At 44.2% G+C, this 16,015-nt stretch overlaps 1 protein-coding gene across 4 annotated transcripts in view; it reads left to right on the forward strand.

Annotated features, from left to right (window-relative positions):
• Positions 1-273: 273 nt before the first annotated feature.
• LOC122577542 (tyrosine-protein phosphatase 99A-like) overlaps positions 274-16,015 on the forward strand; it is a 427,764-nt gene continuing 412,022 nt past the window's right edge. Inside the window, exon 1 of one of the 4 annotated variants that reach the window (XM_043748870.1) lies at positions 274-1,000. In XM_043748870.1, coding sequence (XP_043604805.1) covers positions 916-1,000 — 85 coding nt within the window. In that variant the 5' untranslated portion in view covers positions 274-915. The remainder of the gene's footprint in view (positions 1,001-16,015) is intronic. The other 3 variants (XM_043748879.1, XM_043748881.1, XM_043748873.1) reach the window with 3 other exon arrangements.

A 16,015-nucleotide genomic window follows, 5' to 3' on the forward strand; every position in this document is an offset into this window, starting at 1 on the left:
CACTATTAGAGAAAAAGAGGAAGAAGCAGGAGGAGCGGCACTAAAAGTAGGAGGTGGAGGAGGCAGAGGAGCAGGAGGAGGAAGAAGAGCCGGAGTCAGAGGAAAACGATTATCCAGAGAAACGAAAACGCGAACGAGTAGTGACCGAACGGTGGCCACGACAAACGTTGACAGAGAGAAAAACTCAGGATAGTGTGCCCGGGGATGGGAGGGCGGGAGGGTGGGTGGGAGAAGTCGAGTCAACACGGAGTGTTCACCGTTAGTATTTGACCGATCGCGATTCGGACAACATATACAACGGCGGTGGTGTGTGTGCGCGCGCGCGTTCTCCTATGCAGCAATATCCGATATAAACAGAGTGTGTATCGTTCGGTGCGTGTCGCTAGAGAGGGTTAAACTCGATCTTTTCTGGATAGTCGGCGCTCCGCTGGCTCGGGCCCCGGAAACACGCATTCCGCCGGGGATTGCGTGCTCCTGCTGTTTCGTGTTCGATAGTCGCCGTTGTCGTTACACGTTTAACCAGAAGTATAACGAAACTTCCTGTATAGCAGCGTATCGGGTCGACATCGTGTCACGTTAAACCGTTGCCGATTACTTTATGCGAGCTTTAGCGGCTCGCTTCGTTCGCGCGTGATGATCCGTCTCGAGATCGCGAGCTCGCGAGTGTATAATAGGTGCGATCACGATCGTGAACAAACAACGCGGTTTCCTCGATGATTCCCCCGATTGTTCCGTTCGTTCTTCACGAGAAGAAGGGAATAGAGACTGTTCTGAATCGAGTTCTGTGCGGTTCGAGGGAAAACGGACGGACTCGAGAATACATCGAAATCTTGTATCCGGTATCAACATTGATCGAATTAGATTAAGGTCAACGACGGGCCGCGTACAACAGGCCAGACGAAGGTCGCGAACACCATGGATTGGTGGCTGCGAGGACGGATTATCTACACCTACTCGTTATGGGTCGTCTTCAAGGCAGCGGCTGTTGGCGGTATTTTCGGTGAGTGCTCTCACGTTCGTTCTATATATTACTTTTTATTTCTCTGTGCCTCCGACACCTCTACCTACCGTTCGCGGTGCGCCAGAAGGATTCGCCGCATGCTAATCCGATGGCTTGATGCACAGATCTCTGACATGCGATTACATTATGTTTGAAATACCTTGTCCTTCATCGAGTCGTCCTTGTTGTCGAGTATACGCGTCGTAGAGCTCGGTCGCCCTTCTCTATCCCGTTTCCGTGAAAGGATTGCGGTGTTCGCGTTACAAAGAAACGAGAGACGCCTTTGTGACACAGTTATCCGCGAAATCGTTCGCTCGCGCCAAGCTTTTTAATTACTTTTTGCAAATTACACTTTCCCTTTATGCAAGCGAGAAACTAATTTCAATCCCCGAACGAACCCGAGCTCTCGCGAGCTTTGGGTTTCAACGTTCCTGAAAAATTCCGTGCGACGAATGACCCGCGTTTTTATGGATAATTAACCGTTTTGTTTTGAACCGTTTCTCTTCTGTGGATTTTTCTCGCGACTACACGAAACCCAGTACAACATTGATCGAGTATAAAACCGCTTTATCGACCAGCCATCCTTGAAACTGATATTGTTGTATTACAACAACAATAACGGCTTGGCTATATTGTTACGTTCGATTCGTGGGTAAACTTGAGCTGGCTTGTCACGAAGTTTTTCCAATAATTGGAGACGCGTCCAAAACTGAAGTCCGCGACGCCGCGTTCCACAGGGATTTTTTCACAGTGACTCACGCAGGGCTCTGTTCGAAAAGACGGACGAGAAAATGCGGCGGTGGTGCACACATGGTATAAACGCATCAGAGAGCAGGGACAACGTTGTTGCATGAAACGCGACTCGAAATTACTTTAACCTTTTCATTGCCGTGTACAAGGCACAAAAGCCGGCGCCCGCTAGTCAATGACTTCGGCAACGTGTACACGGCCATGGTTAAATTGAACACGTAGCATTTTTTATGGATTACTTCCGGCACATTCTTCGCGCCACAAAAGAGTGGCATCGTATTGCGCGTGTAATTCACTGTTAGCGGTGGCGCCGCCTGCGAAATAAGAGAGCGAACGTTGAACGTAAATAAAAAGCTACCTTTTGTCCAAACGTGAAAACGTGCTCGAGAAACGCCAGTCGTTCGCGTTCGTATTCACGCTTCATTTTCATCGTGCGGATTTTTTCCTTCGCTGTAGTTTTCCAAAGACGACGTTCGACTGGCGAAGGAACGCTTGATAAAATTCTACGGAAGATTCTCTTTGATCCTCTAGATCGTTTTATCTTCGACTACGGCTACGAATGATCAATCATTTATCATAACTTTCGATTCTTAGTATAACTATATCTTTGGTTCTAACTGCGCTTATGATGAACGATCCGCTATGCGAATATAGGTAGCTCGAACAAAGGGTAACCGTAACCTCATCAGCGGTAATGCCTCGTCTCGCATCTGATAAAGCTAACCGTAATGTACGTAACACGTTTGAATCCTCCAAAGCGCGAGAAGTTTCGAACGGAAGTCTGAACAAATTTTTGTTTGAAACACGTGGATCGTACTACGTTTGCATAAAACAATTTCGTAACAGAATATTCGGGCAAAGGACATTCCTCTTCGAAGGTAAAATTAATAAACGATAATTAAATTTTACGTGGCTTGTCTACGGAGAAACTATCGAAATTGTTATCGGAGCTGCTCTCATTGAATCCAGGGCCGTGATAATCTACTATTATTTCTGGCCCTAGTGCACGAGCTTGCTCCCATATCAGAGCCTTTAGAGTCACTAACTACCGCTTAACTTTTCGCGACAGCATTGCGTTCACCTGATCGAGCATATTTGTCAATCCGTAGGCGTTGGTTGCGTGGGTACGAGATCATATTACCGCCGAGTTAATCGCCAGCTTACCGCTCGAAATTAATTAGTAACCGCGGTGAACCGCGTTTCGTATGCTTCTAAATGCCTGTTGCCCGTTCCGTGGGACGATATACCGCAACACCGACCATATCTCCGCCAATCGTTTACCACATCGTGCGCGTGTTAAGAAAAATTCCCATATTATAAGACAATAGCTTTATCTTTCCCTCTCTTTTAGAGCAGTTCTGGAAACATCATTCTTCATTTTAACCTATCTCGCGAAATAAAACTTAGCTTGTTTATAGTTGCCTAAGTCACTTAAAGTTTTATTATTATCAAATTGGCAGTGCAGGCAAACAGAGAAAGGTAAAATGAGAAAGATCGATAGAATTATTTACTCAAATGTAGAGGCAAGTTTAGCGACAAATATAATAGTGGCAAGTCTCTCGGTTAATTCTATGCAAACCAACTCTTGTATTATGCGATAGAACAAGCGATAGATTTACCGAAACAGCGATATATCTGTCGCTCAAGTTGAAACAATTTCCATCGAGGTGACGGCATAAACATCGCCAACTTGACTCCAGTTCTGAAGTCTACGAGCGGAAGAATTGAAAGTATGTTTCGATTAAAATACAATTTAGCCTGGATTCATAGTCTGGGAAATGAAATTAACATAAATTAGCATGAACGGCGTGCGAGAGCCGTTCGTAGGTATTAAATTTTATTTAAGCAAGGGACGCGGAACTAATGTATATAGAATGTGCAATTATTAATGAACGCGACGTTCGATGCATTCACACGTTCACTCTTTGTCTTTTTACGATAAAATGCATTCCTGCCACCTCATCTACGTTCCAGCGATTCGCAAATTTCACTCGTCATGAACGATTTCACACATTCGACTTTGTTCGAACGTTGCCAAACGTAGGACGAAGTAGATGCTAATTCCAGACGAAACGTCTAACTTCTTTATTACACGTTTCTAGTATCGACTTCAAAGGTCGTAATTTGAAAGAATAGTAACTTTTTCCCGTATCTTTTCCTTCTTCTCCCTTCGTCGCGATTTCTCTCGTATTTTCATGAATAAAGAATTTTCAATTTGCACGACCTGAAGGGCTCTATGTGCGAAAGTGTGCGCCCGCTGAAGTTCTGAAAGATAGCCGTATTTTTACACGATAATCAATGTATGAATAGTAAAGCGGGAAAGTAAAGTTCGACGAAGAAGTCTCGGCTCGAGAGCAAACCAGGTCGAATCGATAATCGTTGCGTTCTTCTCTTGACGCATTAATCTTCTGGGAACGCACTCGATTCGGTCAGATAAACCGGGTTATTAAAATATAGTGACTTTTTGCCGTGCTCGATCGCTCGGGCGGATAAACTCCGTGGCCATTCGACTATCGAACCGATCGATGGTGTAATATTCACAAATCCACGAAAATCATTATTGTATTACGGTGCGACATCGTGCATCGGCTACGAATCGATGGTGGACGAACGTCATGGAACAGTTCTCCGATCATATTCGATTCGTTCGTGTCGCGTGTCATCCGTTCATCCGTGAATTTCCAAGTATTAGAACAGTACATGAAAACGCATGAACAGTTTAAAAAAAAAAACAAAAAAAAATGTCGATGCTTCCTGCCTTCCAATTTGTTATCTTTTTAATCGAACTATAGTTTTATCTATATTCTCGCGATTCTAACAGAAAAGGATTGTATCTATGCTGTCTCGTATATCGAGCTTTATGCAAATACTACGTCGCCATCGATCATCGATACCGGATAAAATATTTTCGATATCTCATCGACGTACTCGAGACACTGTTTTCATCTGTAACAGAAAGAGCACGAGATACTACAACGAGTTGTAAATACGTCTCCGTCGCCGGAGGGAATCGCAGTAGGCCGGAATGGTAAACGTACTCGAGGGAGAACGAACGGACTATATTGTACAGACTTAAATCCGGCAATCGATTCGGGCGTCATTCGAGGAGACGCGCGTCGCGTCGTACCGTTTTGTTCTCCCGACTTACACACGGACGTGGAAAAGGAAACCGGCTGGTTTCAACTATCCGTAGACGCGTTACTTTCGAAACGAGAGCTTCGAAAGAGATACGCGTACATATATCCAGTTCATTTTCCAACAGCCATCGTACTAAGATGTAAGACACAAGGCGCACATTTTTCAATTTGTAGCGGTAGTCGAGCTATTGGTCGCGCGAAAGTTAAGAAGAATCTCGAAGCACGAATATCGAAGCAGCCGATGATTCATCGTAGATTAACGAGTAATTCATAGATCTTGATATCGCTCGTAATGCTCGGGTCACATTAGCCTGCTCCATCGGACAAGACACTAAGCGTTATCGACTATGTCATCGAGCCGGATATAGGAGGACACAGTCATGAGAGGGTGCAGTTGTGTCTTACCTGTGACGCACTATGAATCAATACCTGCGGAACTATTATGCTCAGTTCGCGGAAGTTGATCGCAACTTTCTTCGTCTTCGTGGGAATGAAAACCGTTTCCGAAAATTTTAGTTCCATCTCCATGACGACGTACTTGCGCGGGATATAAAATCCTAATAAATAAATTACCCATCTTTTCGAGGGAACATTCGGGTAAACGTTTGCTAGAGTACCATAAGAACCGTCAGGAAAACTTTATCGCGGCTTTGAGAACGACTTGGCAAGAGATCGGAGGGACATTAACTCTTATTGGCAACACGTTTTATTCCACTTCTCCGTGCAAAGTGTTTTAAACAGGCGAACCGTAGTTGAATATAAAATGCTTGTTTATCGCTGTTATTACAAGTATGAGCGATTCTGGAGAAGCAGGAACTTCCATCGAGGATCGTATCCCTGTTCGAAGACAAAGATCGTGCTTTTGATATTTCGTATAATGGAGACTGAAAACATCAACTTCCTCTTTATCCTTGGTGCACTTGTGGCGTGAAGGAGAAAAGTTATTCGACCTTTTCTTTCTCCAACGAGAACACGATCTTATACATATGTATAGTCTAACTCGTTTTCAACGCATTAGCGCCCTCCTTTTTATTTTTCCACCGCGAATGCCGTCAACAGATTATCTCGTTAATAAAATAGCTAATTCTCGTGTCTTTCTTAACTGGTCTCGACGTGTAACTCCGATTCGTGTTTCGCGGCACTGAGAAAAGGTCCAAAGGTAAACGGTGTCATGCAGCGTGACGTTAATATGGCGATACGTCTTTATCCTGGAAATCATCGAGGCGCCAGGTATGCATTTAGCGACACGAACCCAGCACAGAATACACGTGTGCATATACGTCGAATAACGGAAGTGGCTGGTGGAACGTTCGCGTGTTAATTATCGCGAAGGTCCTACTTATGCTGGAGACACACCTTGGTCAAAATACGTTTCGTTAACGCGTTTCTAAAGTCGTCTTCGTTATCCGTTACCTACTTCTTTTCTGCCAATATTTCCTTGGTCTCTGGTCTCGTCACCACCTTTAACACGTTCGCATAGGGCGCTAAATTTAAAGCACGCGTCTGTAGATCTTTCGCCGGAGAATACATGCAATACGAATAAATACATGGACAGTGGGCAGAAGTGTTGGTATGTACGTAATTCGTAAAGAAATGAGGGACGAAAAGCTTGCGCAGAGGTATATACATTGCACACATACACCGAGAACTTTTGCGTAACAAATCTGGTTCAAGTGGTTTGACTTTAATGACATACCGGTTACCGATCAATTGTGAATCTCTGGAGAACCATGAAACGTACTTTATCCACGGCCCCGAGCCGCATATACGTCGTGAAAATACATACGTGTTCCCTGAAAAATGACACGCCATGTTACGAGCGGACCCTCTGACCTACTTGCAACCCCCCTTGCCGATCTAATGTTTCTCACCTTCTTCAGGTGCCACGCGATATATATATATATCTATATATATCTATATATATATATATATATATTTCGTGTAGATGTATCTGCCGCTATTATTAACACCCGACAGAACGAACGGTTTAATGAACACTTACCAGTGAATATCCCGCTGAATGTAACGTCCTCGCGATTCGGTACGTACGAATGGGGTAAATGAACCGTACAGGAAGAAAGGTCGCATTCCGGAGATAGCGGTACGCGCCCTCTGAATTAGACCTAAGGTATGCGCGTGTAAACGTGTGCGAACGTGTTCCTGTTTGTGTGCACGCGTTCGTGTTCGTAAAACGGGTGTGCATACGAAGAATGCGCACACCTGACTCTCTATGTGCTCGTGTAGAACTGACTCGAGTTCACAGTTAGATGTGTTCGTTCGTGCACTTAATGATGCCGAGTTAATGCATGGGATTACGCGTGTGTGGGTGCATATATATGTATATATAGGTATATATACATACCGCAAGAATTCGACTAGGAAAAATCGGGATGGCTGGATTTAGGGAGGGCGTACCGTGATCTTGTTATTAACAGGATGTGGAATCTGTCATCTTCAAATTCTTCGGAAAACGTATCTCTGCTATTTTTGGTTTATCAATTTCGTTTCAATAATAACGAAGAGTACATCATCAAGATCGTCAAGTATTTATGCGCTCAACGGAATCGATTGCGTACTATTGAATTAACGTTCAGACGCTTCGTACGAAGGTGGCGCGAATCACCCGGCAGATAAGCAGGCTCGTTCGTAAACGACGCCAACTGCCAAAATGAGCAACGCACGTGTAATTACGTACGTGTCTAATCTCGATACTCGCGTTAATACCCTTTCCTCGCACGCGTACGCACACATGGTTAACAGGAATCATTAGATTTTGGCCTAACACTAGTAAGTACTTAGTACGAAGCAAGTAGAACCGTAAGGAGCCTGAGATTCATGAAACGTTCCATGCCACAAGGCGTATTCAAGCGTTACGTAGAAGCGTATTCAAAGCGAACAAAAGCAACCGCTTTTCACGCGAGCAATAATTTTAATAATTATACATAATCAACGTCAACTTTGTCGCGAAACTATACTTTTATGCAGTAGGCTCGCTTTTGTCTAGCAGAATCGATTGTCGAGTTGTCACTCTGAATTTAGTGACCAAATGCGACTAAAAACTGATTATTATTATTATTATTCTAATTAAAACCTCAGCAGAGGTCGGTCTGAAAACTAGTCTTCACTGGCTGAAGTTGGACAGTCGCGAAAATAAACTCGAAACGGTGAAAATTGTCGAGTGAGATTTTGTGACATTCGTTCACATTTAACAAGCTCACTGTCGCGGAAGACAAATTATGGATCCTGGCGCAGCATACTTTGCACAGTTACCGAGACTTTCCCAACTGATGGAGAACGATAGCAGAGTGGGTTGTTACAATAACGCGCAACTGATGGCCCTCGAGCACGCCTCTTGCTAAGGAACGTCAATCAGTTTATACGTATATGGGAAGAAAGGGGAGCAATTGTTTCATAAAACGTAAACACTAAAGTTCAAGGATTCCTACACAATGACCTAAAACTGGGAAACAATATCCAAGGTGCAAAATATTCTAAAAACGATTGGTTGATTCAACCAGAGCAAAGAGATCGAACGATCAAAGTGAGGCCAGAAACGACTAACAAGATGAGAGAGATGTTCAAAATGATAAATCAATTTAACATCATTGATACGTACCGGAGCTGTCAGCACACCCAAGGACAATCTATTCCCTCCGTTCTAAAAGTTTCGACACTGTAGAATCGGGACGATTATTCGAAACGTCGCTCGTCAAACATTTGTCCAACGTAATGGCGTATCACGAGGAAACGCGACGGCAAAGGTGCCAGCCAGCTTCCACCAAAAATGTATCGTAGGATCATAACTCACGCTCGATCATGAGGAAAGAATCCAGATCAAAGTTGCTCGGAAGCTCATCGCGTTTCCGTGAAGAGGAAGGTATCCCGGAACGTAGATACATCGATCCTACGTCTTGGAATCGAAAGCAGAGAGGAAACCTGAGGAAAGGCTGAGAGAAGGAGGAGGAGGAGGAGAAGGAGGAGAAGGAGAAGGAGAAGAGGCTACGACTCAGCGCCGGTTGCCGGTGCGTCTGCACAAGCAGATAGAAGGGCGAGAGAGTTAGGCTAGTCATCAGTATCGCCGAAATTGAATTTCTCGAGGGCGATTAGATGCGGCCGCGTATGGTAGGGTAAAATGCGAGAGGAGGGGTGAAACTCGGTGAAGGAAAGCAGAGGCCGACTGACGACGGGTTGGCAACGGTAGTGGAAAACTCGTCGAAGCAAGATGGAGGAAGTTCCGAGCGTCGACTGGGTAACGTAACTGCAGAGGGGTGCGAAACAGTAAAAGTTGGAAAGCGAAAATGTCCGCACACCGGGAAAAATAGAGAAACACCAGATGGCCAGGCCGCGGAGAGAACAGGATGGAAATGAGTTGGTAATGGGCGAAATATGTATGTCGTGGCTTGTGACAGTGAAGTATCGATTTGTGGTTACCGTATCGACGTGCGTATATTGATCTGCAGACGGATCACGGCGCGTACCGGTAAGCTTGGCTTTTTGCTCAGACTGATATGCACGGACCAGGCCTGGTTTCACGTGCTCGCGAATATGCCCGCGTTTACATGGACTCGTGTACGGGCCGCTGGCTCATCTTTTGAGAGCAGACTGCTTCACGGTCCCATTTACACACGGAGAAATCGAATCGGTGCAACGCGTAGTATCGGCATCGGCCGCCATATTCCTATTGTGATCCCATTGTGATCATTTGATCAATAGACGCCAACTCCGCTGCATCGTTTTACAAGGCGTCACTGGTATCGACAGAACGCGATATCGTTCCCGATCTTCCATTCGATCCATCCATTTTTTGTCTTTATTTTTTCTTCCTTTTTTTTTTACCACGGGTAGATGGAATTTTGCCTACTGCGGCAGATCGTTTGGATTATAAATAGCTTTCAATGGAGATCGTTTGATAACGATTGTTTTTACGCAGAAAATCGGTTGAAGGCTGGATGGTAGAGTTTCAGAGGAACGTTTGTTCGACTTCGCTTTGAGACGATCCTCTTTCGTGTTCGATCATCCTCACGAATTTTGAAGCGCCGAATGAAAGTTCCGCTGCAGCGTTGCCAATACGCTCGATTGGCCCAATCAATCGCGGCTTGGCCGCGAATTTATCGTATTCGTACTCGTCCTAATATCATTTCGCGCCGTTCGTGTTACTTTTATCGGTGTGTTTGGCAAGAACTTTCTTGGCCAACTTCCCTGCCATTGATTTGCACACTTTACAAACGTCTACGGACAACGCGACGCAGACTAATTTACATTCAGAATTCGACAGTCGGTGGAATTCCCATTAACACAGACGAGCTCGTGGTTACGCGACAAAACAAGGGCGCACCCGAACGAGCTTCTTCCATCTGCAAGTTGCGCTTGTGGTGACGAAAAACGTCGCTTAATACCGACCATCGTTTCTCGTACGCAAAAAGTTAGATTAACAATACGAAACAAATAGCTTCAATTTCTTTCTATTTTCTGTCCCACTAAAATTTAAAATAGACGCGCAAAAGTAAGGATCCGGGGCGAACGTCGCAATTTTCTCTCGTTAAGGACCGACGAAATGGTGCTGCCGGTTCTTCTTTGACTTTTTGCGGTTCCACGGAAGTCCACTCTTCGTTAGTTCTGCTCGTTATTCGTTTAGAAGTTTTCGTCGACGATTTACGCGGGGAAATTTCCATTCGGGAAAAGAGGAGGGAGGACGAAGAGGAAGGACGCGGGGACGGGAAGCGAAATTGATGTACATTCCGTTGCTGACAGTGGTTTCTGTAACATTTTATTCGGAACAGCGAACACGAAACGTACAAATCATTTCTGCAGCTCGAAATCGGACCTCGTCCTTTCTGATTTACACGCACGTCGTTTTCCCTCTTTTTCCACTCTCTCCTCTTTCTTTCTTTCTTTACTCCGTTCATCGTGGAATGATCATTGATTATCGAAGTTTATTGAAACGTCGTTCTAGTTACACGTAGCACGTTCCTCCCTCCCCTTTCTTTTTCTCTTTCCGATGGATCCGGACTATTCGTTGTTTCTACTGTGGAAACTAGACGCGGAACAATTTTACAGCGGTGCGGCGTCGTCTGTTTTACCTCGTTCGCTAGATATGGCAACTTGTAACTCTACAATTATCACGAAGACCATCGTAGCTCACGCCATAACACGGGAACACCTTCGATGAGGAACAACGATAATGTCCGTGTTATTTACAGCGTGACAACCCGTGTTTCATCCCGTTTCCCTCCAGCTACTGTAATTGAACGAGCCATGGATTCGCGGTTTCTGCTCCCAGTATAACTAGTATAAACATCGTCAATTTGCTCCTCAGTCAGTGCTACCACGTGTGTTTTGACGCGATTCATTCACCGCGTAAAAACACGTATTCGAAGTTTGGTTGATTTTTCCAGTGACACATGGCATGGAATAAAAACATTTCCGCTGACTTTGGGGTTGGATAAGCGGATAGACTGAATGGCGCCATTAGAGATTGGTGGCGAAGCGAAATACATTTTCTTAATAGCATATCCGAGTTCGAGTAGCTGGACCAGAAATGTTGGCTTAAACCACGGGTCCAGTTACATGGTCAGTAGATTCATCGTCAATCTCGTCAATTGCTAATGTTCATTCGTGAAACGCGTTTTGAAAATATGTAGGATAAAGACACGATATTATATAGTGGATTTATCTTACGTTTAGTCCCTCGATACCGGTCAGTATACCGGTAAGTATACCGATACCGGCTGACAAACTCTGTTCCTTTCGATTTAAGTGAAATAATATCTGAAGTATATCGATATTTCAATTTTATATTGATTCGTCAGAGATATGTCAGTTCTTGATAGATTCTCTAATGGGTTACAAAGCTTTTGTTTTCTATCTGTTACGTGGCTTTCCATAGGTAGCGGATCGTAAGACAATGTAATGAACGAGCTTACCTTGTGGTTGTGTGTTCGGATGTTGCTCGTCACGGTATGTGTCTCGACTGGCGTCTAAGACGTTTCCTTGCAGAAGTTGACCCTCTATTTGTTGACGTGAGGATGCGTGGTTGCGTTCTTCAATCACCGAGTTATGTCTCTTCAAAATGGCTGCCCTTGGCGTTATTTACTTCGCTGGAGTGGTAACGCGTCCGTTGTTGTTTATATCGGATTCACGTGGCACTGTATGATAGTGGGTGTCACTTGTGTGCACTTTCACTCGACACGTAATTCGGTTCGAAGGACCAGAAAATGTTACGACCGTTCGCGGAAGACGCGATCGCGAGCAAAGCGCGTCAGCGGGAGACGTAAATTCTCGCTACGATTCAGAAAATCGACGCCGCGAATTAGTCGTTCCTCTGTGTCGGTTAAGATGACAGAGGTGGTTAATTGAGATTAACACTGAATTAACAGAGTTAACAAAAATGATATATTTGACAATATATATATATATAAACAACAGTATAATAAAGCGCCACAAATTATTTGAAAGATGATGCAATTAGTGTGACATAATGATTCGACTCGACTTTACAATGTGTTTTGTATTCGATAGATTAGACGACTTGTAATTCGTCGGAGACTTTTAGTGCATTTCGTTTGGATCCTCGATCGATACTGATTGTCCTTCGATGGGCCCTTTGTGTTCTATGGGAGACGATCCCCACCATGCTCGGGTCACGCCACCAATCACGCCACTGATCACGCCATGATCACGCGTGTCACCTTATGAGTGTGTTCAAAATAACGAAACGTATCGACGTTTCTAGAACTCGCTCTGTTTGGTGTTGGCCACTACATTGTATATGTTGGGCTACTTGAGACGGTTCGTTCGCGATACTGCGATGCCACGAGCGACGGTTAGGAATAACGGCCTATGGAAGTCACGTGACGTAACACTATCCCTTGCTGCTCTTTTCTCTTATTTATGCGACCTAATGTAATAATAATAGAATAATAGTACAAAGAAAAATGTAGTAATATCTTTTATACGCATAACGATATTTTAGAATAATATGTATTCTGTAATCGCCTATTCTTAACGAAGAAATGGATCAAACAAAAAACAGAAAAGAGAAAAGAAAGAAAGAAAGGTAGAACCAGAAACTAGCCCAGGTACAAGATTTACGTACTCTACCATTTAAATCAATTACTTAAGAAAAAAGTCAGAAAAATCATTCTACATGCGTGCATGATCTCTCAGAGATACGTTAATCGACTCTATGTAACGAGAAGATTAAAATCAGTCGTTAACACGAATCGAAAGGTATAAAGTCTTATTATGTAGGATATAGCAGATCGTTGAACAACAATGTCGTGATGGAGCGTTTTCACTTCCTCTCTCACGATGTCTAATATTTCATCGGAAGAGCAATGGCGGTACGAGAACACTAGGATGCAAGCTTTCGGCGAGCATAATGCCCTGAAATAGTCTTGCAACGCATGCTGTGAGAGAAAGGAAAGGGCGAAGAGGAAGGGGAACTGTGGCCACGAGCAGCCACAATGGAAACTTTGCCTATCGTAGACAAGGCATCGAAAGTCAGACCTGAAAAAGCCGAAAGTACGAGTCTCTCTAGAAAATCGCAGACTGCCACCGGGTTTAAAAGATACCCCGGGGAAGCTTTCCTATTTGGAACACGAACGTAAACGCTTCCGACCGATAACGACCGGTAACGCTGCTTTCACACACATTTTCATGAGTTTCGAATTTTCGAAACGATTAAACGATTGAAAAAATCGCGTTGATTCTTTTGTTTTCAACCACTTCTCCGGGAAGTCGAACTTTGATTCGTCTCGAGATCGATAATCGCAGACTGTCTTAGGGAAGTTCGTTTCGAGGCGAGTTTATAGATCATCTTGTCTTCGTTGATTCAGGAAAGTCAAGCGAAACTTCCTGGAACGAGAGTTCAAATCCAAATCCTTGGGTAAAAAGAAGAACCAGTAGAAGGGTGATCTCGCAACCTCGAACTTGGTGCTTCGTTATTTTTAATATCTCTTCGTTTCTTCTTCCTTTTCTTTTTTTTTTTTTGTTTTCGTTGTCCGTCATGCGGCCCAGACCGAGCCCATCGATTATCGATTACTTCATTGCCTTTCTCTTCGACGCTTTTCATAAAATACTCGACTTGCTCCAGTCGTTACGAAGTAATACGTGTAGCTATAGGTGTATTTCGGTTTGTCTTGTGTGTACTTCGTTCTAATTAATATTTTTGTTAGAGAGCTCGCGTTCAGGTTGTCTGCGGTTCGACGTTTTACTCTTAAAAAAATGATCAAAGGGAAATTTTCCCTCTAACGAACAATAAGCTTCCTGCGCGTCTGTGCTCGGCCATCATTATCGAACCTCCGTCTCAAAGCTGTTATTAGTTAGGTCCCATCAAGTAACATTCATGCGAACCAAATTTTTTTAATCAGTCAGCCACTCCCAGATGAATCTAAAAAAGATGACCAAATACTTCGACCGAGAACCGAACTTAATTACCGTGTTTTCATCGAACAAAACAAAGCTGTACCTTTCTCTCCCGTTTAATTTTCCATCCACTCGAGAGTATAGAGTAATACGTTGGAAAAGTTGATTCGCTAGGTTCAATTAGATCGGAAGAAGAGAAACAACAGAACGGAGAAACATGTTGATCGACATTATGATTTATACGGCTGGAAAAACAAAGAACGGGGCTTAAACACTAACGAAGCGTTCTAGATTGATTTGATTACATCTGCTGGTGCGAAAGATTTTAATCAGCGCCGGCCAATTTTTATATCGGCCTAAAAATTTGAAGGATCGCAATTAATCGCGATAGGTAACGATTCATTTAGTTGCGCGATGTACTTCGTTGCCAACCGCGAGCCGAATGCGTCTCGAGTTTCATGGAATATTCGAGCGCACTGGTATTGTAATTGTTGCAGTTATTTAAATTACAAATGCGCCATCCTCTCGTGACTTCTGACTACATATAATTTTTTATTGCACGCTACCTTGCAGTGTATTTACCCAGAGCCGTACGATTCAATATTTTTCAATACGATACACGCGCGTTACAGTTTATTGAATTGTTATTTCATGCTGCGCCATCGAAAATATTTACCCAATTTCCAGCTCGCAAGGATTCGTAATCAAACCCGCCCATGCTAATTACTAAAGGCGAGTCACGTTCGATAATGAATCGTTCGCACATCGTTCTCCCCGCGACCTTTTCCAATTCCCGAGTTTGAATTTTCACATACACGACGCGACGCTCGCAGGTACACGCGGAGACGAACTCTCGTCTTTTCCCTCTTTTTCCTACCATTAGACTAACAATTTTAGCAATTAAAATATCACAGCGAGAGATACAACGATTCGATGTGTGTCACACGTGGTTGAGTCTCATTCTCTTTTCACTTCCCGTTTCGCTCGTTTAGAACGCGTTTAGAACGATACTCGACTAGAATTCTCGTTATCGAAACATTCAAACGAGTGAATGGTAGGAAAGAAAAGGGTGGAAAAGAAACGGAAAGAAAAAAGACACGGAACGAACCAGATAGGGAAAACGTTCGAGACAGGAAGAAAAAACGCATGCGCTAATTGGTTTCAAGTCTGTAACTCGCGCGATCCGCATTCCGCTGCGCTCGAACCCACTTTCCGTTCGCGTGGGAAAAGGCGAAGCGCATTGTACCTCGAGCCGGCCCGAGATCTCGTTCAAGTTGTTCTCGCAATTTGCTCCGGCTCCATCCTATTCACTATTACGACGTAAAGTGAGTTTCGCAGCCGATTGTTTACGCTACTCGCGTGATATCGCGACAGTACCAAAAGACGTCAGGTAACCCACTTGGACGTATAATAAAATTTCCCGACGTACACACGTAGCCTCGTAGAAAGCCGCGCGATGGATCTATTAGACCAGAGAGACACGCGATGTAACGTGACTACTCAGCTGGACAAGAATTTTCTTGCTTCGCAGTTGGCTAGCACGGCTTATCTTTTACACCTATCGTGTCTCTTTACATTGATAGGCAGCGCGTCGCGACGCACACGGACGAGCTAACCAACGTAAATATCCGCCTTGTTTCTTTCGCGTCGATGCGATCGCGAGGAGCGGCGACCGGCTCTTAGTGTCAACAGGCCGTGCTCATTAATTACACGGAGCAGTTGGCCATCCTTGCGTTTCATTGAAATTCCAGAGACATCGACT

Source organism: Bombus pyrosoma, linkage group LG2 (genome assembly GCF_014825855.1).
Source record: "Bombus pyrosoma isolate SC7728 linkage group LG2, ASM1482585v1, whole genome shotgun sequence".
NCBI lineage: Eukaryota > Metazoa > Arthropoda > Insecta > Hymenoptera > Apidae > Bombus > Bombus pyrosoma.